Source organism: Carcharodon carcharias, chromosome 17, assembly GCF_017639515.1.
Source record: "Carcharodon carcharias isolate sCarCar2 chromosome 17, sCarCar2.pri, whole genome shotgun sequence".
In the NCBI taxonomy this organism is placed as follows: domain Eukaryota; kingdom Metazoa; phylum Chordata; class Chondrichthyes; order Lamniformes; family Lamnidae; genus Carcharodon; species Carcharodon carcharias.
This window is the reverse complement of record NC_054483.1, coordinates 27,324,033-27,350,943: the sequence shown is the minus strand read 5'-3', so window position 1 is coordinate 27,350,943 and position 26,911 is coordinate 27,324,033. Positions and strand designations below refer to the sequence as shown.

General features: G+C 45.8%; 1 protein-coding gene across 1 annotated transcript in view; it reads left to right on the top strand.

Moving 5' to 3' along the window:
• The window catches only part of LOC121289939 (protransforming growth factor alpha-like), a 36,337-nt gene extending 26,408 nt beyond the window's left edge, over nt 1-9,929 (top strand). The window contains exons 3-6 of the mRNA XM_041209947.1: nt 4,723-4,840; nt 6,627-6,776; nt 8,858-8,961; nt 9,504-9,929. Of these exons, the coding sequence (XP_041065881.1) occupies nt 4,723-4,840; nt 6,627-6,776; nt 8,858-8,961; nt 9,504-9,511 (380 nt within the window). The 3' untranslated portion in view covers nt 9,512-9,929. The remainder of the gene's footprint in view (nt 1-4,722; nt 4,841-6,626; nt 6,777-8,857; nt 8,962-9,503) is intronic.
• Nucleotides 9,930-26,911: the final 16,982 nt, after the last annotated feature.

Genomic DNA, 26,911 nt, shown 5'->3' with positions numbered 1-26,911 from the left:
GTAGATCGATTGGAGAAGTTGGGACTGTTTTCCTTAGAGAAAAGAAGGTTGAAATCATGAGGGGTCTGGACAGAGTTGATAGGGAGAAACTGTTCCTATTGGTGGAAGGATCGCAAACCGGAGGCCACAGATTTAAGGTGAATGGCAAAAGAAGCAATGGTGACATGAGAAACTTGCAGCAAGTGGCTTTGATCTGAAATAGGTGGTGGAGGCAGGTTCAATCGAGGTTTTCAAAAGAGAATCGGACCATTAACTGAAATGAAAATATTTGCAGGATTGCAGAGAAAGGCAGAGGAGTGAGATGAGGTGTGTTGCTCTTACAAAGGGCCAGCACAGACACAATGGGCTGAATGGCCTCCTCCTGTGCTTTAAGCATTCTGTGATCCCAGAAAAGATGTGGTTGTTGTATGATCTTTGGTGCCTTTTTTTAAATGGGGTTGGTGGAGCTTTTTTCCTGCTGATTGCTGTCTCCTCAGTTCTGGAACTACCCTTGGAAATCTTTTTCCCAATGTTTCTGCATATTTTCTAAAATGTGGGGATGAGAACTGTGCACAGCACACTCAGCTATGCAGAATAGGGATAGTATGTGGACAGAGAGATGGAGAGGTGGACACATATGTACAGAAGACAGGAGGTGTTATTGTTCTATTTTTGCACCTTTCCCTTTGACCAGGAGATCTCAAGTTGTTACTCAATCCATCTGAACTGTGCAATTTGGGTTCAGTGTAATGGCTTGAGGTTACTCCCATTCTTGTAGTTCAGACAGTACCAGTCACTTCTGGCATGTTTCTGCAAATAGATATAAATCCTAATATCGATCAGTTTTTATCTTGCCAATAAGACCGAATCCTCATGGGCAGAATCTTTGTATCTCTCTCTCTGTGAGCATTTAGTAATAGCGTTCCATCCTATGAGTCTGAAAGTTCAGGGCTCGATTCCTGCTCCGGACAGCCTTGGCCAGTGGAGACCAGAATGCAGAGCGGTTCAGAATTCTGGGGTGGCATCCATTGGCATTCATGTATCTCAGATTCATGTACTGTAAGAACAACCCCCAACCGACTGGCCTAAAGATGGTTAGAGCCATGAATGGAATGTTCAGATTCTAAATCCGCCTGCAATCCTCCCACAACTTCCTGCTCCAAGAGAGGAGAATGACATCCTTCTCCTGTCTGTACCGACGAGCTGGCGACACACCCTCCCTGAGTGTGAACGGCTACAGACTGCTCTCCACATTAGAAAAGGCTGCAGAGGCACTCAGGAAGGTGTAAGAGAGCTTTACAAGGATGTTGCCACAGAGAGTCCAACCACCAGGAGAGATTCAACAGCCTGGGACCCTGGTAACTAGAGAAGGGAAGGCTGAGAGGAGATTAATGGAGTTCTTAAAAACCATGGAGATTATAGATGTTCCCATGTGTAGAGGATTCCAAAGCAAGGGCTCTTAAATATAGAGTAGTCACTGAATTGAGAAGTGAGGAGAAACTCCTTTACCCGGAGAGTGGTGAGAATGTGGAACTCGCTCCCACAGTGAGTGGTTGAGGTGAATAATCTACATACATTTCAGAGGAAGCTGGATAAACATATGATGGAGAAAGGAATAGAAGGATGTGTGAATGGGGTGAGATGAAGTTGGGGTGGGAGGACGCTCATGTGGAGCATAAACACTAGCATGTAGCAGATGGGCTGAATGGTCTGTTTCTGCGTTTGTAAACTCAATGTCATCCTTTGGCTGAAACTCGGCTGTTATCCATTGCTCGTAGAGCTATGTAATTTCTCCAGTTGGATTCCGTATAACAGACACCAAATCTTCAACAAATTCAATTGTCCAGGAAACTCCCAAAAAAAACACAGGCACCAAGTGAGTGATTGGAATTTGTTGACACTAGGGAAAAGCTTTAGGTTCGTAGCCTGAGTTGTTCCGCAATATGAAAAAGTAACCTGTTGATTAGAAAGGTCAGTATGAAATTTGTGAAAACATGATCCTTTCAGTCACTGGACATGATACCCTTCAGCACCCTAACAGTAGTATTGTTCCTGCATATTCCTTCTTATTGTCTTCCTTTTTCCATTATCCAAGGCTTTCCTGAGGCACATTGGAAGAGAAAGCAGTTTATCTGATTGATGCAATCTGCGATTTGGAAAGAGTCCAGCCCACATTATCTTTTGTTTGCTCTCTTCAACCAGATGGCTAGACATTTCTCAATTTTTTTTAAATTGCATTTCCCCAAAGCCCTGGTTATGAATAACGGCATTGGCTAAAAGCAAAAACAGAGGGGCTGAAACCCTAAACCCCCATGAGAATCTCCAACCAGGAACCTCGGGGGGGCGGGGGGAGTCCTCCAATCAAGGTGTTTCAAACAAGAGAAGCATTCGACCGAGCAGCGATGGAGAAGCCACAGAAAGTGGATGGAAATGCAGAATCATTTTCCAACTTCGATGTGGATTCTGCAAGTCAAACTGAGCCTTCAAGACTGAGATTGATGAATATTGAACAAGGGTATTTAGAATGCGGTTAAGATGCACGTTAATCATGGTCTGACTGGTAGCCGTCTTGATGGGCTGAGTGGCCTCATCCTTTTCTTAATGTTGCTATGTCCCTGGAAAATAATTGGGGTGGGGGAATAAGAAGCGGGGGCACTTCAGCAACCAAATCTGCGTCAAAACTTAACAATGGGGATGGGTGGTAGGGCGGAGGGGGTGGGGGAATAACCAAAACCAGGGTTCAAGCAATCTGGTTTGATGCCCCCTAAACAAGGGCAGTTGTGGATGGGCAATAGATGCTGGCCTAGCCAGCAATGCCCACATCCCGTGAACGAATAATAAAAAAAAACTGCATCAGTTTATGGTTGGGTGGCAGTTAATATCAGATCTTTGACTCCTGGAGTCTAACCCCAGCCTCGTCTCACCTCATTTGTGCATTCTAGTAAAATCTAACTCCTCTGTGCTGAAGATGATTATCCTTTACAAGTGCTACCCTGTCAGAGGTGGTGTCTTTTGAATGAGACGTCGAACTGAGACCCCACTTAGATTCTTTGGCCACCATTAGGAAAAGAGTAACAGAGTTCTCCCTCGTGCCCTGGGACTGGTATCTCTCAACCGCCATCACTAAACTGAAGATCAGGTCACCGTCACATTGTGGGATCTTGCTGTGCACAAATTGGTTGCCGCATTTCCTACATTACAGCAGTCCTAACACTTCAATAAGTATTTCACTGACTGTAAAACACTTCTGGGACATCTTGAACTGCGGCAAGGTGCTTGAGAAATGCACCTCTTTCTTCGTATTCTGGTAGCAAGGGGTTCAGTGGAAATCTGAGACACCCACACACCTGCCTGTTGGAGGACAGTTGCTCACTGCACTGAGTACCAGGTGTGGTGGCTGAGCTCTAGCTGAAGCTGGGCGAAGGATGAATGGTTCTTCCCCCCAGTGAACAAGCTCCTTCAATAAGACTTCAATGCAGACAGTGGAAACCCTGTGTAACTCAAAAGGTCTGTGGCTTTGGGGAATCAGCAGTTCTGATTGTACTTAAGCCAGCCATCGGCACATCAAAGAGATCAGCATCAAAGCTCGGGTACTACAGAGATGTATCATCGGTACAGACACCGAGCTGACAACAGCTGCTGAGATAGGATATCTCCATTCTGAGGGAAAAGAAAGCTCTTGTATTCTTGAATAGAAACAACAGCGATGTAGACTGGCTGCACAATAGCATCTTTACACAGTTCAGAAGGTGTCAGGTATCCTAGTACATTTTCAACACATTGACATGTGATGTCTTTTTAAACTGTTAACACTTCACTGCACCCAAAGGCTCCTGTACATCAGGAGCAAGATACATGTGACGCAGAGTACAAGAAAGATTTAAATTGGAAAGGAACAAGAGAGATCCACCATCTTGGCCCAGGCAGCATCAGCCTTAAGACAACCGTCATCTCAAAGTATCCCAGAATGATGGATTGGAATTACCTTCTCTGGAGGAAAGCAAACGGCAGCAAACAACCTGATAACACAAACTCAAAGAACAGGGGAGCTCTCCCTCATGTCCCAGCTCAATATTCATCCCTTAACCTACACCTAAAATAGGTTATCTGGTCATTATCACACAGCTGTTTGTGGGATCCTCCTGTGTGCAAATTGACTGCTATGTTTCCCACATTACAACCATGATGATACTTCCAAAATTACCTCATTGGCTGTGAAGTGTCCTGGGGTGTCCTGAGGTTGTTAAAAGCAAAAATAGATATCCAGATACATTCATAATTTCTTTGGACGACCAGCCACTATTGTGATCTAGACAAACGTGCTCGCCAATTTGTGCACAGCAAGATTCCACGAGTTCAGCAAATGACTAAACAATCTGAAGACTTTCTGGTCTTTGAATCATGCCTTAGGGTATTTAGTGGCCATTTGAACAGACCCACAGGAACCCTGTTTCATGTCTTATCCACAGAATTACACCTTACAGCAACCAATTCTCCCTCAGCATTACATCCAAGAGCTCACCTGGACTCTGTGTTTAAGTTCTCGAGTGGGTTTGAACCTTCTACCTCAGAGGTGAGAGTGGCACCACCTCTCAAACCTGATCAAACAGAGAGGCTGAGGAAGAACCCACGTGAAACTGGAGAGTAGAGCACAAATGAAGTCTTACTGCAGTGACTGAGAAGATTGGTTTGGCTATGAAAATGATCCTTGTTCTTTCTCTCTCTCTCTCTCTCTCTCTCTAGGTCCACCAGTAGCAGCTGCTGTGCGAGCACATTTTGAGGATTGTCCTGTCAGTCACCAAAACTTCTGTTTGAATGGAAAGTGTCGGTTTTTGGTGCAAGAGTCTTCTGCAGCATGCATGTAAGTGGCTTTGTTCAGAAAATCCTTGAATAAATGAAGCATCTTTGAGGAGCAGCTGGAACATAAAAAATAGGAGCTGGAGTAGGCCAATCAGTCCCTCGAACCTGCTCAGCTCTGCCATTCCATCAGATCCTGGCTGATCTTCTGCATCAATTCTACTTTTCCCACCTAAACCCTCTGATCCTCAATTTCTTTAGCGTGTAATTATCTATCTATTTCAGTCTTGAATATACTGGTGACTCAGCATCCACAACCCTCTGGGATAGAGAATTCCAAAGATTCACAACCCTCGGAGTGAATAAATCTCTCCTCATTTAAGTTTTAAGTGGCCAACCCCTTATCCAGAGACTGCGCCCCCATGTTCTGCATTCTCCAGGCTGGGGGGAAACAGCTTCTCAGTGTCTACATTGTCAAGCTCTCTAAGAATGTTGTATCCTTCAATAAGATCAGCTCTCATTCTTCAAAACTCCAAAGAATATAGGCCCAGTTTACTCAGTCTCTCCTGTTAGGACTCTCACATTCAGAATCAATCTCGTGATTCTTCATCGTACCTCTTCCAACAAAAGTATATCCTTCCCTAGCTAAGGAGACAAAAACTGCACAGTATTCCAGGTGTGGTCTCAATAAATCCCTGTGCAACTGTAGCAAGACTTCTTTATTCCTGTACTCCAATCTCCTCGCAAGAAAGACCAATATGCCATTCGCCTTCCTAATTGCTTGCTGTGTGTCACAAGGACAGCTAGATCCCTCTGTACACCAACATTTACCCCTCTTTCTCCCACTTTTTCTCCGTAGCTCTGCAAAATTCACTCCTCCACTTCCCTTTTGAAAACCACAATTGAACCTGTCTCCCCCACACTCCCAGGCAGAGCATTCCAGATCCGAACCACTTGTTGCCTGAAAGAGGTTTTCCCTCATGTCACCATTGCTTCTTTTTGCCAATGACCTTCAAATGTGTGTCCTCTGGTTCTTGATCTTTCCGTCAGTGGGACCAGTTTCTCCCGATCGGCTCTATCCAGACCACAGGTGTGAAAATTGCTTCCTTGTGTCTGGCTCACATTGGCTGGGTTACTCACTGAAGCAACTTTGGGAGGCGTAAGCCTTCTGCTCAGGTGACTTCACTGTGGTTCTGTTGAGACGCTGCAGTGGGAAATGAAGAAGCCATAACTGTTGGTCAACCAATTCCTCCCCCCCAACCCCCCCATTACAGTGAGTGACTCAGCAAGCAAATCTAAACCAAACAGAAATGAAATGTAGAGAGACTAGAAAAGCTGGAAGGTTGTCTACAATTCTCAGAGCCAGATTTTTTTAGAAGGATTTGAAGACCTTGGATGGAGTACACAAGAGATCTGGCAGAGTGGTTCCAGGAATGAGGGCCCTGAGTTGTTACTTGGAGAGGCTGGGATTGTTCTCCTTAGAGCAGAGAAGGTTAAGGGGAGATTTAACAGAGGTGTTTACAATCACAAAGGGCTTTGATAGGTAGACAGGGAGAAATAGGAATTAAGATCATTTGCAAAGGAATCGGAGGGAGTTGAGATTGTTTTTGGATCTGTTCTGCACTTGTCGAGAAGGTAGAAGCAGATTTGGTCGTAACTCTGAAAGGGAATTGGAAAAGGGAAGATTTGCTGGGCTCTGGGGAATCAGCAAGATGGAGTGGCAGGCTGGATTAATTGTATGGCTGTTTTCAAGATCCAGACAGGCCAGATGGGCTGAATGGCCTCCTGCTGTGCTATGTAATTGTATCATCTGGCGAGTGTCTTTTACAAATCAAACGTTTGTTTTGCAGCTGTCGCTCTGGCTACATCGGCATCCGATGTGAACATGCTGATCTGCTCGCTGTGGTGGCCATCAAACAGAAACAGCAAGCCATTGCTACCTTAGTGGTGGTGTCGGTCATTGTATCAGTCCTCCTGATCGCAGCTTGTGTCTTACTACAGTAAGTTCTGTCTGCAGAATGGGGTTGTGGCAGTGGTCAGATTCCTCCAGGGACTTGTCAGAACTGAAGAGCTGATCTGAAAACAAGATGGTTTCACTAAACCCCTCCAGAGGTTTTATTGGTTTCCTTACTCTCTCAAATCTAGCAAGGAAATGGGTAGAAAGAGAGGAAGTCAGTGGTCCAGCAGAGCGATGCTTGAAGCAAGCAAATCTCTGCTTTTGAGGCCACGCGCTCTGGCTTTCAGTGTATCAAAACTCAATCAGTGAATCGGATGGCCAGAACTCCCCAAGATGCACCTCTTCCGGGTGCGCTCATGACAAGCAAGCCCCCAGCGCGCAGAATCACCCCAAATTGTCCCTGTGTATGATACAGCACATAAGCTGGTGAAGAGGTCAGTCCTTGACTATAACATTACCCACTCAATAACAGTAAATTATATTTATATAGCACCTATAACATAGTGAAAACAGCCCAAGGTGCTTCATAGGACCTTAATCAGGCAAAAATTGACCTCAGGCCATATACTGGAAGGAAACCTAAGGACAGCTTGGTGAAAGAGGTTGGCTTTAAGGAGGGACTCAAAGGAGGAGAGAGAGCGGCCAAGAGGTTTTAGGGAGGGAATTCCAGAGTTTGAGATCTAGATAGCTGAAGACATGGACGTCAGCACGAACAATTCAAGAAGGAGAGAATGACTGAGCACCATTCTAAGTCCAGTTAAAGAGGATGCCTTCAACAATAAAACATTGAAACATGTGGCCCCAAGCGTCCCATGTGAATGTTTCTCCTCCACATGAGCAGCAATCCTCAACATCTGAATCTATAAAAAAATCTCTGTCGCCCGGAGTTTGGATTCAATCTGAAATGTAATGTTGCATTGTGCCTGTTACTGAACAAACCTGCTTCATTGAAGGATGCAGCCAAGAAGGAGACCATGAGCCTGTTCATACCAGCTCTGTGAAAGAGCTATCTAATTATCCTCATTCCTCACTGCTCCTCCCCCAAAGCCATGTCAATTGCCCCACTTAAGGTATTTATCCAATTCCCTTTTCAAGTTGCCGGTTGAATCTGCTCCCGCTGTCCTTTCATGCACAGCATTCCAGGTCAGCATAGCAACTCCCAGTGAGAAGGGAAATTCATCCCCCCCCCCGATTCTATTCTCCAGTATGCTCCTGTTGACCCCCCACAGAAGTGACATCTCTGATATCATTGTGAGTCCAATGATGCTGAGTAAGATGAGGAGCATCCAGGCGGAAGTGAGTTTGGAGTTAAAGGGAAGCCAGTCACACCAAAGTATATCACAGGAACAAGGAGGAGGCCATTCAGCTCCTCAAACCCATTTGGCCATTCAATAAAAGCATGAGTGCTGTGGATCTGAACTCCAGCTCTTGCCTTGCTTTCCATATCCTTTATCCTTGCCTTGAAAATATCCATTGATCTCAGACTTGGTGATTCATGGGTTAAAAGCCACTTATTTTTGTGGGAGAGAAGTGAAGAAGTGTTTCCTAACTTGGCTCCAGAATGGTCTGGCTCTATCTTTCAGATGTTGCCTCCTTTACCCCAGACTCACTTCACCATTGGGAAAAGATTCCTCTTTATCTACACTATCAACTCCTTTAGATAATCCTCCAAAAAGCTCAATCAAATCAATCCTGAACCTTCTATGCCCAAATATTATACAAGCCGCTTGGTGACAGTCAGCTAGGGAACTTAAATTCAATTCATTAACTAAATCTGGATTATAAAAATAGTCTCAGTAATGGTGACCATGAAACCACCTGTTTGTTGTAAAAACCCATCTGGTTCACTAACGTCCTTTAGAGAAGGAAATCTACAATCCTCACCTGGTCTGGCCTGCATGTGACTCCAGACCCACAATAATGTGGTTGACTCTTAACTGCCCTCTAAAATGGCCGAACGAGTCACTCAGTAGTTCAAGAAAGCGGCTCACCACCACCTTCTCGGGGGTAATTAGGGATGGGAAATAATCTCTAGCATTGTCAGCAGCACCCACATCCCATGATTGAATAAGTCACATCCGCCTGGTTTTACTGACCAAACTCTTTGTTTTCTCTTTCTGGTAGTTGTTGTCGGAAGCAAAGGAAGTGTGAACTATGCCGAAGGATATTTACTAAACCGGAAGCCAGCCTGCTAAAGAGTGGATCCACCGGCAATCAGGGAGACACAGGCAAGGGGAACGCCTCCACAATGACAGTGCATACTTACTGGGTTCCTGAGTTTATTCATAGCGCTGGCTCAATGGGCAGCACTCTCTCCCCTCTGAGTCAGAAAGTTGGAACCCCCGAGACTCGAGCAAAGCCCTGGCTGATGCTCTGAGTGTAGTACTGAGAGAGTGCTGCACCAGCAGAGGTGCCGTTTTTAGGATGAGATGTTAAACCGAGACCCCGGTCTGCACCCTCCTACAAGATCACATGCCTAGGGCTGATATTCACCCCTCAATCATCAGATTATCAGCTGATGGTCACCTTTCTGTTTTTGGGATCTTGCTGTGCATAAATCAGCAGCTGCATTTCCTACTTGACGACAGTGGCTGCACCTCAAAAAGTACGTCGTTGGCTGTCAAGCGCTTTGGGACATCCTGAGGCCCCTAAGAAGCGTCATGGAAATGCGGGTCTTTCTCTTTTGTTGTACTGGCCTTGTACCTGCTTGATGTCGTGTTCCCGGGGGCAGTGTCTGTTTTAACAACTCTTGGCTTTCTATTTTGGACAGGGGTGTGAAGAACGCTGCGATCTGCCAAGTGCTGGCCACTTCTGACCTCTATCCATGCATCTATCTCTGCACTGCCACAGCACTGGAACAGGCACCTGACCTCGACATTCCTGCCTTACCTGAGGGGACCTCACCTCCAGGTAGAGGGGCAACATCTACTGAGGAGCACAAAGGAAAACATTTTGTATTATGTGGGACTTTTCTTTCTTTTTTTTTGCTGTTTCTTTTTGTCGATTAATTTATAGAAATATTAATATTCATGCAGTGAAGCAAACTACTTCCTCTTGAAGAGTTACAGAATGTAAGTTAAAAAGCGTTGAAAAATACCTGTGGGATTGTTTAATTATTTAACGAGCAGAAAAGAACTCAAAATATATGTTAAACTATTTAAACTTCTGACATATGAAATAAAAGGTTTTTTTTTAATATGTATGTACCTGTCGCATGATCTGAAGTTAGGTTATGGAGTTGGTTCAAAAGGGAATTGGATGAACACTTATCAGACAACACATGAAACTAATTTGGCAGGGGGATGGGATACAGAGTGGAGGTAGAGTAGGGGGTGATACACAGCCAAATAAAAAAGAGAAACTGAGTCAGTCTGGAAGGCAGGGCAAATGTAGACCTGTTAAGACACAGGGGAATAATGCCAGGCTGGATTACATCTACTTTAACACAAGGAGTCTTACAAGTAAGACAGATGAATTGAGGGTGGTGATTACCACATGGGAATGACATTGTTGCTATCACAGAGAAACGGTTGAGGGAAGGGCAGGACTAGCAGCTCAGTATTCCAGGGTATAGGATCGGGCATGACATGGGGGGTTTGGGTGTAAAAGAGGAGGTAGCATTGCACTATTGATCAAGGAGCCAATTACTGGAGTAAGAGGGATGGCATCTTAGAAGTTCCTCAAATGAGGCCATATGGGTAGAACTTAAAAACAAAAAGGGGGCAATCACTTTTGGGAGTGTACTATAGGCCTCCAAACTGTCAGTGGGAGACAGACGAACAGATATGTAGGCAAATCTCAGAGAAGTATAAAAATAATAGGGTACTAATGGTAGGGGATTTCAACTTCCCTAGTATTAACTGGGATAGCCTTAGTGTGAAAGGCTTAGAGGGGATGGAATTCTTAAAGTGCATCCAGGAGAACTTTTTGAGCCAGCACGTAGAAGGTCCCACTGGAGAAGGGGCGATACTGGACCTAATCTTAGGGAATGAAGCCGGGCAAGTGGTAGAAGTATCAGTGGAGGAGCAATTCGGGGATAGTGACCATAACTCTGTAAAACTTAAGGTAGTTATGGGAAAGGGCAAAGGTGGACCTGAAATAAAGGTCCTGATTTGGGGGAAGGCCGATCTTCAATGTGATAAGACAGGACCTGGTCAAAATGGACTGGGAGCAGCTACTTGTAGGAAAGTCTACATCAGGCCAGTGGGAGTCATTCAAAAAGGAAATAGTGAGAGTTCAGGGCCAACATGTTCCCATAAAGGTGAAGGGTAAGATCAACAAGTCCAGGGAACCCTGGATGTCAAGGGATGTAGAGGATTGGATAAGGGAAAGAAAGGAGGCTTATGGCAGGTACAGAGGGCTGAAAACAGCAGAAGCCCTAGTGGAGTATAAAAAGTGTAGTGGGGTACTGAAAAAAAGTAATTAGAGCAAAGAGGGGGCATGGAAAACACTGGCCAAAAAACACAAGATAATGGAAAATTCCAAGGCATTTTACAAAGATATTAAGGACAAGAGGATAACCAGGGAAAGAGTAAGTCCCATTAGGGACCAAAGTGGCCATCTGTGTGTGGAGCCAGAGGACATAGGTGAGGTTTTAAATAATTACTTTTCATCTGTGTTCATGATGGAGAAGGACGATGTAGGTGTAGAAATCAGGGAGGGAGAGTGTGATATACTTGAACAACATTGAAAGGGAGGTATTAACGGTTTTAGCAGGCTTAAAAGTGCATAAATCCCCAGGCCCAAATTAGATAAATCCGAGGCTGCTATGTGAGGCAAGGGAGGAGATTTCAGGGGCTCTGACACTAATTTTGAAATCCTCTCTGGCCATAGGAGAGGTGCCAGAGGACTGGAGGACAGCGAATTATTCAAGAAGGGTAGTAGGGTTAAACGAGGGAACTATAGGCCAGTGAGTCTAACATCAGTGGTAGGGAAACTATTGGAAAAAATTCTGAGGGACAGGATTAATCTCCACGTGGAGGGGCAGGGATTAATCAGGGATAGTCAGCATGGCTTTGTCAGGGGGAGATCATGTCTAACAACTTGATTGAATTTTTCGGGGAAGTGACTAGTTGTGAAGATGAAGGTAGTGCTGTTGACGTAGTCTACCTGGACTTCAGTAAGGCTTTTGATAAGGCCCTGCATGGGAGAATAGTCAAGAAGGTAAGAGCCCATGGGATCCAGGGCAATTTGGCAAATTGGATCCAAAGTTGGCTTCATGGCAGGAGGCAGAGGGTGATGGTTGAAGATTGTTTTTGCGATTGGAAGCCTGTGATGAGTGGTGTACTGCAGGGATTGGTGCTGGGACCATTGCTGTTTGTAGTGTACATTAATGATTTAGATGTGAATATAGGAGGTATGATCAGTAAATTCGCTGATGACACAAAAATTGCTGATGTCATAAATAATGAGGAGGAAAGCCTTAGATTACAGGATGATATGGATGGGCTGGTAAGATGGGCAGAGCAGTGGCAAATGCAATTTAATCCTGAGAAGTGTTCGGTGACGCATTTTGGGAGGACTAACACAGCAAAGAATATGCAATGAATGGTAGGACCTTTGGAAGTACAGAGGTTCAGAGGAACTTTGGTGTACATGCCCATCGATGCCTGAAGGCAGCAGCACAGGCATATGGAATACTTGCCTTTATTAGCCGAGGCATACAATATAAGAGCAGGGAGGTTATGCTGGAGTTGTATAAAATGCGAGTTAAGCCACAGCTGGAGTACTGTGTGCAGTTCTGTTGCCACACTATAGGAAGGATGTGATTATACTGCAGAGGGTGCAGAGGAGATTCACCAGGATATTGCCTGGGCTGGAGCGTTTCAGCTATGAAGAGAGACTGGATAGGTGTTGTTTTCCTTAGAGCAGAGAAGGCACCTGATTGAGGTGCACAAAATTATGAGGGGCATAGATAGGGTAGATAAGAAGAAACATTTCCTCTTAGTGGTGGTGACAATAACCTGGGGGCATAGATTTAAGGTAAGGGGCAGGAGGTTTAGAGAGGATTTGAGGAAAAATGTTTTCACTCAGAGAGTGGTTGGAATCAGGAACATACTACCTGAGGGGGTGTTAGAGGCAGGAACCCTTACAGCATTTAAGAAGTATTTAGATGAGCACCCAGCAAGCCGCTAAGTTGTATCAAACTGCTACAAAGCCTCAAAGAAGAAATGAAAATGGACAGACCACCTGGCATCGACCTGGGCTCTGAAAAGGACAATGGCAATCTCAGCCCTGTCAACTCTGCAAAGTCCTCCTTACTAACATCTGGGGCTACTGCCAAAATTGGGAGAGCTGTCTCACAGACCAGTCAAGCAACAGCCTGACATCGTCATCCTCACGGAATCATACCTTACAGATAATATTCCAGACACCACCATCATCATCCCTGGGTATGTCACCGACAGGACAGACCCAGCAGAGGTGGCGTAGTGGTTTACACTCAGGAGGGAGTTTCCCTGGGAGTCCTCAACATTAACACTGGACCCCATTAATTTCAGGGCATCAGGTCAAACATGGGCAAGGAAACCTCCTGCTGATTACCATGTACCGCCCTCCCTCAGCTGATGAATCAGTGCTCCTTCATGTTGAACACCACTTGGAGGAAGCACTGAGGGGGACAATGGCACAGAATGTACTCTGGGTGGGAGACTTCAATGTCCATCACCAAGAGTGGCTCGGTAGCACCACTATTGACCAAGCTGGCCGAGTCCTAAATGACATAGCTGCTAGGCTGGGTCTGCAGCAGGTGGTGAGTGTGCCAACAAGAGGAAAAAACATACTTGACCTCATCCTCACAAACCTGCCTGCCGCAGATGCATCTGTCCATGACAGTATTGGTCAGAGTGACCACTGCACAGTCATTGTGGAGACAAAGTCCCGTCTTCACATTGAGGATACTCTCCATCGTGTTGTGTAGCACTACCACCGTGCTAAATGGGATAGATTTCGAACAGATCTAGCAACTCAAGACTGGGTATCCATGAGGTGCTGTGGGCCATCAGCAGCAGCAGAATTGTACTCGAACACAATCTGTAACCTCATGGCTTGGCATATCCCCCTCTCTACCATTACCATCAATCCAGGGGATCAACACTGGTTCAATGAAGAGTACAGGAGGGCATTCCAGAAGCAGCACCAAGTGTACCTAAAAATGAGGGGTCAACCTGGTGAAGATACAGCACAGGACTACTTGCGTGCCAAACAGCATAAGCAGCAGATAATAGAGATAAGCAATCCCACAACCAATGGATCAGATCTAAGCTCTGCAGTCCTGCCACATCCAGCCATGAATGGCGGTGGACAATTAAATAACTCACTGGAGAAGGTGACTCCACAAATATCCCCATCCTCAATGATGGGGGAGCCCAGCACATCAGTGCAAAAGACAAGGCTGAAGCATTTGCTATAAACTTCAGCCAGAGGTGCTGAGTGGATGATTCATCTCGGCCTCCTCCGGAGGTCCCCAGCATCATAGATCCCAGTCATCAGCCAATTTGATTCACTCCACGTGATATCAAGAAATGGCTGAACGCACTAGATACTGCAAAGGCTATGGGTCCTGACAATATTCCAGCAATAATACTGAAGAATTATGCTCCAGAACTTGCTGTGCCCCTAGCTAAGCTGTTCCAGTACAGCTACAACACTGGCATCTACCCGGCTGTGTGGAAAATTGCCCAGTTGCCAATTGACAAATTTAACCCAGCCAATTACAGCCCTATCAGTCTACTCTCGGTCATCAGTAAAGTAATGGAAGGGGTCATCAACAGTGCTAACAAGCGGCACTTGTTTAGCAATAACCTGCTCACTGATGCCCAGTTTGGGTTCTGCCAGGGCCACTCAGCTCCTGACCTCATTACAGCCTTGGATCAAACATGGACAAAAGAGCTGAACTCCCGAGATGAGGTGAGAGTGACTGCCCTTGACAAGAGGCAGCATTTGATGGAGTATGGCATCAAGGAGCCCTAGCAAAACTGGAGTCAATGAGAATCAGGGGGAAAACTCTCCGCAGATTGGAGTCATACCTAGCACAAAGGAAGATGGTTGTGATTGTTGTAGGCCAATCATCTCTGCAGGACATCACTGCAGAAGTTCCTCAAGGTAGCGTCCTCAGCCCAAACATCTTCAGCTGCTTCATCAATGACCTTCCTTCCATCATAAGGTCAGAAGTGGGAATGTTTGTTGATGATTGCACAATGTGCAGCACCATTTGCAACTCCTCAGATACTGAAGCAGTCCATGTCCAAATGCAGCAAGAGGTGGACAACATCCAGGCTTGGGCTGACAAGTGGCAAGTACATTCGTGCCACACAAGTGTCAGGCAATGACCATCTCCAACAAGAGACTATCCAACCATCACCCTTTGACATTCAATGGCATTACCATCATTGAATCCCCCACTATCAACATCCTGGGGGTTACCATTGACCAGAAACTGAACTGGACTAGCCATATAAGTACCGTGGCTACAAGAGCAGGTCAGAGGTTGGGAATCCTGTGACAAGTAACTCATCTCCTGACTCCCCAAAGCCTGTCCACCATCTACAAGGCACAAGTCAGGAGTGTGATGGAATACTCCCACTTGCCTGGATGAGTGCAGCTCCCACAACACTCAAGAAGCTTGACACCATCCAGGACAAAGCAGCCCGCTTGATTGGCACCACATCCCCAAACATTCACTCCCTCCACCACCGACGTACAGTAGCAGCAGTGTGTGCCATCTACAAGATTCACTGCAGGGATATGCCAAAGCTCCTTCCAAACCCCCAACCATTACCATCTAGAAGGACAGGGGCAGCAGATAGATGGGAGCACCACCATCTGGAAGTTCTCCTCCAAGTCACTCACCATCCTGACTTGGAAATATATCGCTGTTCCTTCACTGTTGCTGGGTCAATATCCTGGAATTCCCTTCCTAACAGCACCATGGGTGTGCCTACACCATATGGACTGCAGCAGTTCAAGAAGGCAGCTCACCACCACCTTCTCAAGGGCAACTAGGGATACGGCAATATATTTCTAAGTCAAGGTGCTGAGTGGCTTGGAGCGGAGCTTGCAGGTGTTGGTGTTCCCATTTATCTAATGCCCTTGTCCTTCTGGATGGTAGTGGTCATGGGTTTGGAAGGTGCTGTCTAAGGAGCCTTGGTGAATTCCTACAGTGCAACTTGTAGATGGTACACACTGCTGCTACTGTGCGTCAGCACTGGAGGGGTGAATGTTTGTGGATGAGGTGCCAATCAAGCTGGCTGCTTTGTCCTGGACGGTGTCAAGTTGTTGAGTGTTGTTGGAGCTGCACTTACCAGGCAATCTCTCTCCATTTAAATAATATTCTGCTTTTTTTATTCTCCCTCCAAAGTGAACAACCTCCGATTTTCCTAGATTATTTTTCATCTCCCAAATTTTTGCCCACTTACAGCCTATTTATATCTCACTGTATCCTCCTCACAGCTTGCTTTTCTGCCTATTTTGTATCGTCAGCAGATTTGGCTGCATATATGGTTGAGGCTCCAATAGTGATCCTTTTGACACTCCACAAATTACAGTTTGCAACCTGAAATTGTCCCATTTATCCCGACTCTCTGTTTCCTATTAGTTAGCCAATCCTCTTTCCATGCAAACAAAGCAATCCAACACTATGAGCTCTTATGTTGTACATTAATGTTTTATTTGGCACCTTATCGAATGCCTTTTGGAAATCCAAATACACTACATCTACATCTACTGTATTGACCCTGCTTGTTCCACCCTCAAAGAACTCTAAGGAACTTGTTAAACACGATTTACCTTTCACAAAACCATATTGACTCAGCTTGATTGTATTTTGCCAATGTTCTGCATTCTGCCTCATTCATAATGAATTCCAGCATTTTCTCTATGACAGGTGTTAGACTAACTGGACTGTAGTTTTCTATTTTCTGTCTCCCTCACTTCTTAAATTGAGGTGTTACTTTTGTGATTTTCCAATCTGGGACCTTTCCAAGATTTATTTGAATTTTGAAAGATTACAACCAATGCATCCACTACCTCTACAGCCATTTTCTTAAGACCTAAGGATGCAGGCCATCTGTCCCAGAGCCCTTGTCAGCCTTAGATTCCCCTAGTTTTACTCGTACTTTTTCTCTCGTGACCATGATTGTAGTCAGTTCCTCCCTCCCTTTTACCCTGTGATTTTCTACTATTCTTGGGATTGTTTTGTGTCTTCCACTGTGAAGACAGATACAAAATATTTGTGGAAAGTCACTGCCATTTTCTTGTTCCTATTATTAAACCTCCAGTCTCACCCTCCAAGAAACCAATGCTCATTTTAGCTACTCTCTTCCTTTTTTATCCACTTGATGAAGCTTTTACTGTCTGTTATTATGTTTCAAGCTAGTTTTCTTTCATACTCCAATTGTTTCCTTTTTTTAAGTCATCCTTTGCTGGTATCTGAAGATTCCCAAACTCCAGGCCGACCACTAATTTTCCCAGTATGAAGGAACATCTTGAAGGAAGAGAGAGGGGCAGAGAGGTCTGGGGGCAGGAATTTCAGACCTCAGGCCCCAGGCGCAACCACCAGTGGTGGAATGATGGAAATTGGGCTGTGCAAGAGCCAAAATTGTCAAGAGGAGGATTGTAGTGCTGTAAGCGATTCAATTATATATTATAAGCAGTTGTTAATGAGGTTTATTCCCATATAATTTTGATTTATCTTTACCTGATACTAAAAGGACTTGATTTCCTCATCTTAAAAAAGGTTCTCAGTTTAAAATCAGTCCAAAAACAGAAATCGTTCTTGTTGACTTCAATGTGTATCTACTTAATACATTGAATTATTCATTATATTTGATTAAAATGAGGCACAAAGAGGCAAGATAAGGATATCTGGTGCTCAATAATGTCATTTAATCTGAAGAGCTCTGATTCAATCAAATCCAGAATCACGGTGGATGAATGAGAATGCCAATTCTCTTTAGTTAAACCCTGTTTTGGAATAATTTATTTTGTGGTTAAATTTGCAAAGGGATAACTTTCCACATTGGAAGACTGACTAACTGTGGAAATGTATTGCTACCTGTCAATTTGATAGTGGAGAGGAAATGCGTGTTACACTTCAGCCCCAATTATTTATATTCCAGCCTTTGTAAATCAGAATTGAATGGATCTTGTAACAATTAACATCTGCTGCAAACCTTGATGTCCTCACTGTTTGATAGCACTCTGTCCTAAAGAGTGTCTTTTCACAATTTGGGAATGAACGACAGCTCATGGCTTGGCCATCTGATTTTTTTTTGAATTCTCAGGATGTGGGCATGATCCGCCCTTATTTTCCATCCTCGGTTGCGCTGAGTTCAACGGCCTTGGACCGCCTCCCCTGAGAACAGTGGTCATGGGTTTGATACGAAGCCACTTCAGAGGGCTGTTTAGAGACAAGCACTTTTGGTGTGGGATTGGTGCCAGATGTAACCCCAGGTCAGGTTAGGATGGCAGATCTCCTCCCCTCAAGGACATCAGTGAATCGGCCGTTTTTTTTGTTCTGATAAACCAGCAGCTTTGTGGTCACTTTTGCAGAAATTGCACAACCGCTCTGTGAGCAGACCACATCAGGAATGGGGGGGGGTGGTGGGGGGGGGGGGGGGGGGCGGTGGGGGGGGGGCTGGGGGGCGGAGTTGGTGTGGGTGGTGGGTGGTGGGTGTGGTAGCTCAGAGTGAATCAGCAGCAAGCAAGGAGCAGGAGACTCATGATTTTCCAGCTGGATGCTGTAAGCTTGAGCACGGCTCTGGCCCCCATCAAACTTTAACAGCTGGAACCTTCTAACCACTGGGGCAGAACTCTGATCACACAAACTCATTGGGAATTCTTTTTCCATTATCATTGCTGGACAACAGCTTACTGCCAAACCCGAGGTCCCTCTGCCGACTTGTGTCAGGGTAAGAATGCACTTGACCTTATTTGTCCATCATGCCTTGGGAACATCTCACAGCCATTGTACACACCTGTAACATAGCAAGATCCCATGAATTAAACTGGGTTTCGATACAATGAAGGAGACATGTTGACCAGGAGATTCAAAGAGAACCACAGGATGATTGATGCCCATCTGATTGCAAGACAGCTCCAAATGGAATGCCCCTTCAAGAAAGCAGCATCACTTCAGTAATAACTAGGCAGTTTAGAAAATAGACTGGATTCTTGGTGTGGTGAAACAAAAAAAGTACACAAAACAAGGAAGTTGTTCTAATTTTTTTATGAAACACTGGTTCAGCCTCAGTGGGAGTATTGCATTCAATTCTAGGCACCACACTTTAGACAGGATGTCACAGCCTTGGAGTGGGTGCCTTGTAGATGGTGGAGAGGCTTTGGCGAGTCAGTAGGTAGTTACTCACTGCAGTATACCCATCTTCTGACCTGCTCTATTGAGCATCTGCCCCTGTGCAGGATGTTGATCGTGGAGAGATTCAGTGATGGGAATGCCTTTGAGAAATCATTGGCTGCTCAGTAGGATTCCATTTCTGACACTCTCACTCAGCAAGAACTGAATTTGAATACCTGGGGAAATATGGGCTGTGAGCACCCAAACTTCTGTTAAGGTCATGCTCCATGTTGGGAGAAGAACTTAAGCAGCCAAAGGCTTTGATCCAAATGTAAGGCAAACCAACGTGATGACTTGTCTGTAATTTGAGCTTGTACCCATCCAGGAATCGATGCAGAGATTTTCAATGGTGGCACAGAAAGAAGGGAAGAGGAGATTTCATAAAAACACTTCAAAATTCCGAAAGGTTTTCATTGGGTAAATAGACAATGGATCAAGATTGACTTGGATTTATAGAACTCCTTTCATGTCTGTAACTTAAAAATGCAGCATTGCTCTCAGTCTGTGTATGTGCAAGATCTTCGAGACCTGTAGGGAGGTGAAGTTCTGCTCTCAACACCAAGCTAAGTCCAATTTTCAGAACATATTACATAATATTTCCAAGAAGCTTCACAGGGGCGTAATCAAACACAATTTAACACTGGGCCACATAATTCTGAGGTGCAGAGGGACCTAGGTGTTCTAGTACATGAGTCACAAACAGTTAGTATGCAGGTACAGCAAGTAATTAAGAAGGCTAATGGAATGCTATCCTTTATGAGAGGGATTGAACATAAAAGTAAGGATGTTATGCTTCAGTTATACAGGGCATTGGTGAGACAGCATCTCGAATTCTGTGTGCAGTTTTGGTCTCCTTATTTAAGGAAGGGTGTAAATGCATAGGAGACAGTTCAGAGGAGGTTTACTAGGTTGATACCTGGAATGAGTGGGTTGTCTTATGAGGAAAAGTTGGATAGACTGGGCTTGTTTCCACTGAAATTTAGAAGAGTGAGGGGTGATTTGATTGAAGTATATAAGATCCTGAACGGCCTTGACAAGAAAGGATGTTTCCCCTTGTGGGTGAGTCCAGAACTATTAAAGTTTTAAAATAAGGGGTAGCCCTTTTAGGACAGAAATGAGGAGAAATTTTTTCTCTCAGAGGTTTGTGTGACTTTGGAACTCTCTGCCTGAGAAGGTGGTGGAGGCGGGGTCAGTGAATATTTTTAAGGCAGAGGTAGATAGATTCTTGTTAGGCAAGAGAGTCAAAGGTTATCGGGGTTACATGGGAATGTGGAAATCCAAACACAAGAAGATCAGCCATGATCTTAATGAATGGCAGAGCAGGCTCGAGGGGCCAAATGGTCTATTCCTATTCCTATTTCTGATGTTCTTACGTTCTTATGAGCAGATATTAGGACAGGTGACCAAAAGCTTAGTCAAAGAGGTAGGTTTTAAAGAGTCTTAAAGGCAGAGGGATAGGTAGAGAGGCAGAGATGTTTAGGGGAGCAATTCCAGAGCTGAGGGCCCAGGCAGATAAAGGCACAGGTGCCAATGGGGGAAGAAATGAAATCGGGCTGTTCAACAGGCTGCTATTGGAGAGATCTGAGAGGGTTGCAGGGCTGCAGGAGATGACAGAGACAGGAAGGGGGCAAAGACCTGGAGGGACTTGGAAACAAGAAGGAGAATTTTAAATTGAGTTGTTGGTGGTCTAGAGCCAATGTAGGTAACCGAGTACAGAGTCTGAGAGGAGAAAGGAACTTAGTGCGTATGAGGATATGAAGACCAGCGTTTTGGCTGAGCCCAAGTTTAGAAAGGACAGTTAGAGGAAAATGTAAGTCTACAGATAACAAAGGCATAGAGAAGGTGTATTCCAAGGATACGCAGCACAATGAACCACTGCCTGTGCTGTAAGGCTCAGTGCGTCTCACTCTCCCGAATGCTGAAAAGTGTGACAGGATTTGACTTGATGATATGTGGAAATTGAAACCAGCTCCATCACAAATCCATCCATGGTGCGATGAACCCATCTTACTCAACAGCCAAACATTCTACAATACTGTCTCCACCATTATCCTGTGCTCCCCTCCCCGAGCTCCATCCCTCACTCTCCACTCATAGCAAGAGAAACACTCACAGCCGCCTCTCTGCCGCTCCCACATGTGCACCATTCACACCAAGAGAAACACTCACAGCCGCCTCTCTGCCCACTCCCACACATATGTCGTGACCTCTGGCATCCCCCAACAATCTATCCTCGTCCACATTTCTCATCTCCATGCTGCCTGTTGGTGACATCATCCAGCATCAACCTGTGGGAAGTGAGGTGCCCAGTCAGATTGGAGCTGATTCTGGTGAATTCCTTCACCTTTCTGTGACACAATACGTGCAGTCCACAAACAGAAGCAGCTCTGCATTCATCAGTCTGCAGGTACTGAGTAAAGAATTCAGTGGCAGCCTGGCATGAAGAAGCAATGAGTTCATTCATTCCAGAATGTCTAGATCATGCCATCCAATCGATTTAGCCCTGAGGCTTTTTACATTCCCATTTTGTAACACAACCAAGGGTGGGTCTTTCCAAGACTGTTTAATCTCTCTCTCCAACAGTGGAAGTTTTTTATCATTCTTTCAGGGGATGGTGAGTGTCACTGGCAAGGCCAGCATTTGTTGCCCATCCCTAATTGCCCTTGAACCGAGTGTCTTGCTCGGCCATTTCAGAGGGCAGTTCAGAGTCAACCACATTGCTGTGGGTCTGGAGTCACATGTAAGGCAGACCGGGTAAGAGCGGCAGATTTCCCTCCCTAAAAGGCATTAGTGGGCCAGGTGGGTCAAATCCTGAGATTCAGGGGCAGAAGCAGACCTCACAGGGGCAAAGGTCTGCACTCAGGCTATGCTGCCTGGTTGCTGAAGTTTCAAAGTCAAATTGTGTCGCAAGTTGAAAGGAAGTCCAAATCACGGCTCTGGTGTTGGGAAAGAATTGCATTTTGCTGATCATAATTCGCAGCTGCCGGATGTCTCAAAGTGCTCGATGGGCAGTGAACTTCTTTCTGAAGCATGGCTGCCGTTGGAAAGCAGGAAACGTGGCTGCCAATTTGTGCACAGCAAGATCCTACCAACAGGAAGGTGACAATGATGAGATAATCTGTGCCATTGCGAATGGGCCAACATGGACAGGATTAAATATGAGTCACCCTCAATGTGATATCATCCAGAAGCACAACCGAGGGCACAGTGTGACAGGCTGATTTTGACGGAGCCTCTCAGTTTGTGGATTGGGAAAGTGTGTCGTCATTGGCTCTGAAGTTGATGAAAGTGATGCTGTGGGTGAGCGGACAGGATGTGGGCTGGAATGACAAACACAGGCTCAGGGGGAATACCAAGGCCAGCCTGAAAAGCCAGACAGCATTTTCGGCAAAACATTAATTCGAGAAGCTTTGGATATGGAATGAAAGAATCCAAGTACAAAGGATGGGAACAGATACATCGAAAAGCATTCATATTGCACCTTTTCATACAACACAACATCTCATAGGCTCCATAGTGCAGTGTTATCAAATGACCTTTGACATTGAGTCGCATAGGAAATATCAGGAGAGGTGACCAAATGTTTTGTCAAAGAGGGAGGTTTTAAGGAGCACCTTAAAAGAGGAGAAGGGGGTAGAGAGGTGGAGTGGTTTAAGGAGGAAATTCCAGAGCTGGGGAGAGAGGGGTAGAGAGGCGCAGTGGTTTAGACAGGAAATTCCAGATCTGGGGAGAGAGGGGTAGAGAGGCGCAGTGGTTTAGAGAGGAAATTCCAGAGCTGGGAAGAGAGGGGTAGAGAGGTGCAGTGGTTTAGACAGGAAGTTCCAGAGCTGAGGAGAGAGGTGCAGTGGTGTAGAGAGGAAATTCCTGAGCTGAGGAGAGAGGGGTAGAAAGGCAGGGTGATTTGGAGAGGAAATTCCAGAGCTGAAGGGAGAGGGGTAGAGAGGCAGAATGGTTTAGACAGGAAATTCTAGAGCTGGGGAGAGAGGGGTAGAGGCGGAATGGTGTGGAGAGGGAATTCCAGAGCTGAGGGCCTCAGCTGAAGGCGTGGACACAACTGGGGGAGTGAAGGGAACTGGCGGATGCCCAAGAGGGCAGAATCGGAGAAGCACATTGATCTCAGAGGGTCGCGGGGTTAGAGCAGATACCAGAGATAGGGAGGCAAGGCCATGGAGGGACTTGGAAACAAAGATGAGAAAATTAAAATAAAGAATTATTTAAAAATAAATAAAATTAACATCAAGGACAGATGAGACATCAAGCTGTTGTATGGTATTCCCTTGTGTTTCAGCCATTGGTCAGTGAGTTACACTCTCACCTTCCAATTCAGAGGCTGTGTGTTTGAGTCCCACCCAATGACTTGGGTACAAAAGTACTGAGGAAGTACAGCACTGCCAGAGGTGCTGCCTTTTGGATGAAACATAAAACCAGGGCCTTATCTGCCTGTTGGGGTGGATGTCAAAGATTCTCTGGCATTCTTTCCAAGAAGAGCTGGGGAGTTCTCCCTGGTGTCCTGGACAATATTTATCCTTCAGCCAACTTCACAGAAAACAGATCATTTGGTCATCACCACATTGTTGCTTGTGGGGTGTTGCTGTGCGCCAGAGTGCCTGCTGCACTTGCCTGCAAAACAACGGTGATTGTGGTTTGAAAGTCATTCAGGTTGTGAAATATTGTGGGTTACCTTGGCTGACGTGGGAGAAGAAGCTCTTGGAATGGGCGGGTTTCCTATATTCATTTGAACCTTCCTAATAAGGACATCCCATCTGGGGGAACAAATATGTGGCTTTGAAGGCATGATAAATTGTGCAAGCTCGCGATGAATCTGCTCCTGGCTGGATGATCCCACAGTGGCAATGAGTAAAGCAGATCTCCAATGTGCCAGAGTTCAGCTGGAAAGTGGACAGGAATCAGCCCTGACAGACAGGGGGAGAGAGAGAGATAGTCAGTGACAATCCCACAACAAACCCTCCAAACAACCACAGCCTTTAAAAGTCATTGCAGCATCAATCCTCCCCATGACCTTTCAATAACTCGGTGCCTGTCTTTAGAGAAGTGATCAATCAGCTTTCAGAAAGGAAATAAAGAGAGAGGCAGAAGGAAAGGAAATGATCAAGCTGATTTCTGGAAAGCGTTGAGCAGATGCTGCCTATGACTTGGAATGCTGAACCCATATCAAGCTCGACTGAAGTCACTTCCGGGGCAGGTAGCTGAGGTTACAGTCGGTGGACCCACTTAATGAGCTAATCTGATGGGGCTGAATGTCCCCCTTTTATCAATCAGGGGTAGCACCCCCAGCCTCTCAGTAGATTCAAGCCGCTCTCCAGAGACTCGAGCTCAAACGTCTGGGTTGACACTCCCAGTGCAGTACTGAGTGAGGGCCGCACTGTCGAGCGGTACCGTCGTTTGGATGTGATGTTAAACCTGGCCTGCAGGCTGGGGCAGGGCAGGGGAGCTCTCCACTATTGTCCGGGACACTCGGTACCCCTCAGCCAACGTCACTAAAACAGACCATCTCTTTTGCTCTGTGTGTGCACAGATTGGCTGCCATGTTTCCCACGTTACAACAATGGCTACACTTCAAATAAAGTTTCAAAGCGTTTTGACAGCTCCAGAAGGTGCTACGGAAGCGCAAGTCTTTCTGTCTTTGGCTGGCCAGGTTTGGAGATTTAGTCTTTGAGACTTAGTCCAGGCTGTGATCATCAGTGGAGAGTGGAGCGCTCCGGGTCAGAATCCCGGAATGACACCCAGCAGGAGGATGGTCTCCTCAGCTAAGGAAGGATACACTGGCCATAGGGCCATAAGGTGGGTGCAACACAGCAGCTTCACCAAGCTGATTCCTGGGATGGTGGGACAGTGAAATGTGGAGAAGTTGAGGAGACTGGGTCTGTACTCGTTTGCGTTTAGAAGAATGTGAGGTGATCTCATTGGAACTTGCAAAATTTCACTGGGGTTCAACAGGGTCAATGCAGGAGGATGTTCCTCTTGGATGGATGGGATGGGGGTGGGGTGGGGGGGTTGTGGTTTCGAGCCAGGGGACACAGGCTCAGAATAAGGGGCAGGCCACTTGGATTGAGATGAGGAGGAATTTCTTCACTCAGAGGGTGGTGAATCTTTGGAATTCTCTACCCCAGAGGCCTGTGGATGTTCAATGAATGAGCATGTTCAAGACAGAAATCGATAGACTTCTGGATGCTGACGACATCAAGTGTTAGGGAGACAGTGGGGAAATAATAGGGTAGAGGCAGATGATCAGTCATGAGCCTGTTGAATGGCACAGCAGGCTCGAGGGGCTGAAAGGCCTGACCCTGCTCTTACTTCCTATGTTCCTGCTCCCATCCAGTGGGTGAGGGTGAATACAGCCTCTCACCTTGAGGGTGAGCTGTGGGAAAGCACAAAACAGGGTAGATGAAAACCTGCCCCAGCAAGCAGGATGGGCCATGGGAGGAGCTTTCAGGGTCTGGTCTGTCAAATTGTTAATCCACCTGCTCTCCTAAAGGACAGTGCAATGAGGGAAACACAGGAAGATTAACTCTCCACTTAGCAGCACAAACAAGATTTCGACAAACACTTTGTCAATCTATGGAACAAGCTACCGAGGGAGATGGTGAAATCAATCGTCAAGCAATGGTCACACGAGGGCACACAGGCTGTGTTCACATTCCGGCCTCTCAGAACGGCCGAGAGTATTTCCCAGCACTTCATATCGTTGTCAAAGGGAGGAATGTACATGCATTACAACAATGGGCCAAACGGCCTCCTTCTGCTCTGTCGACCAGCCTGATTTCTTTCAGTGCAGTGTATTCCTGTATCTTTACCATTTATTGAATAAAGGCCAAACTGATTTGACATATATCTTGGGCATTCTGCTCCAGCAATGAGAGTGTTAAACCTGAATGTCTTCATCGCTTCAGGCATTTCACTGCCCGCAGTTTCAGATCAACAATATTCAAACAACCCCAACAATGCGTTCATTGACAATGATGACAATTTGCTGCAGAAGGTGTGGCCCTCTGTCTGAAGTGTATGCGGGTCACTCAAAACACATACCTAGCTAAGATGCCACTGAGAGTGAGAGGCATTCAGAGTGTGAGAAGAATACCGACTGTTGTGATGGTGTGCTTGCAGATGTGTAAAGTATCTTCATTTAAATTATACGATGATGTAAAGGGTAATGTCATCACAGGAAGTGATGTGTCATGCGATAACAGCAGCCGTCTGCACAGTTGATTCAAGCTCCACGCCCACTGCAGGGATGAGGGAGTGCTGCACTGTCAGAGGTGCTGTCGTTCAGATGCAATGTTGAACTCAGGCCTTGTCTGCTGCTCTTTCTGGTGGATGTAAAAGATATAGAAGCAGCATCTCCAGAAAGACCTGTGTAAACCTTCACACTCTGCTATCACCCTTTGGCTCTTAGTGAAGGTTGTCCTGAGACACTGCTGGAGGCAAGGCTGTTGGCAAACTTTACCTTTTATTGAATACCCTACTAACTATGTAAAGTACAAGGTTTAGTTTCACAGAGAACTATCGCTCAGCAAACTCTGTTGTCATGTGAACTACTTAGATATTTGACGTGAGCCCCTTACACTCCATACGCCTGATTTGAATGTCAATTTTATTCACCTAGAACAAGAGAAGGCAACAAACCCTACCCTCAGCACCCAGTCTGGATACGTGTGGAGTTTGAGTCCGTGAATGTCGTGGTCAGTTTGGACACCAGTGTAAATGTGGAGGTGCTTGTGCCCCCAGTCATAAGAGTCACTGCCTGTCCCTGGCCAGAATCTCTGGGTGTAAGTCGCGTCCAGGACTGGTTGGCCAAGGGAGGAACG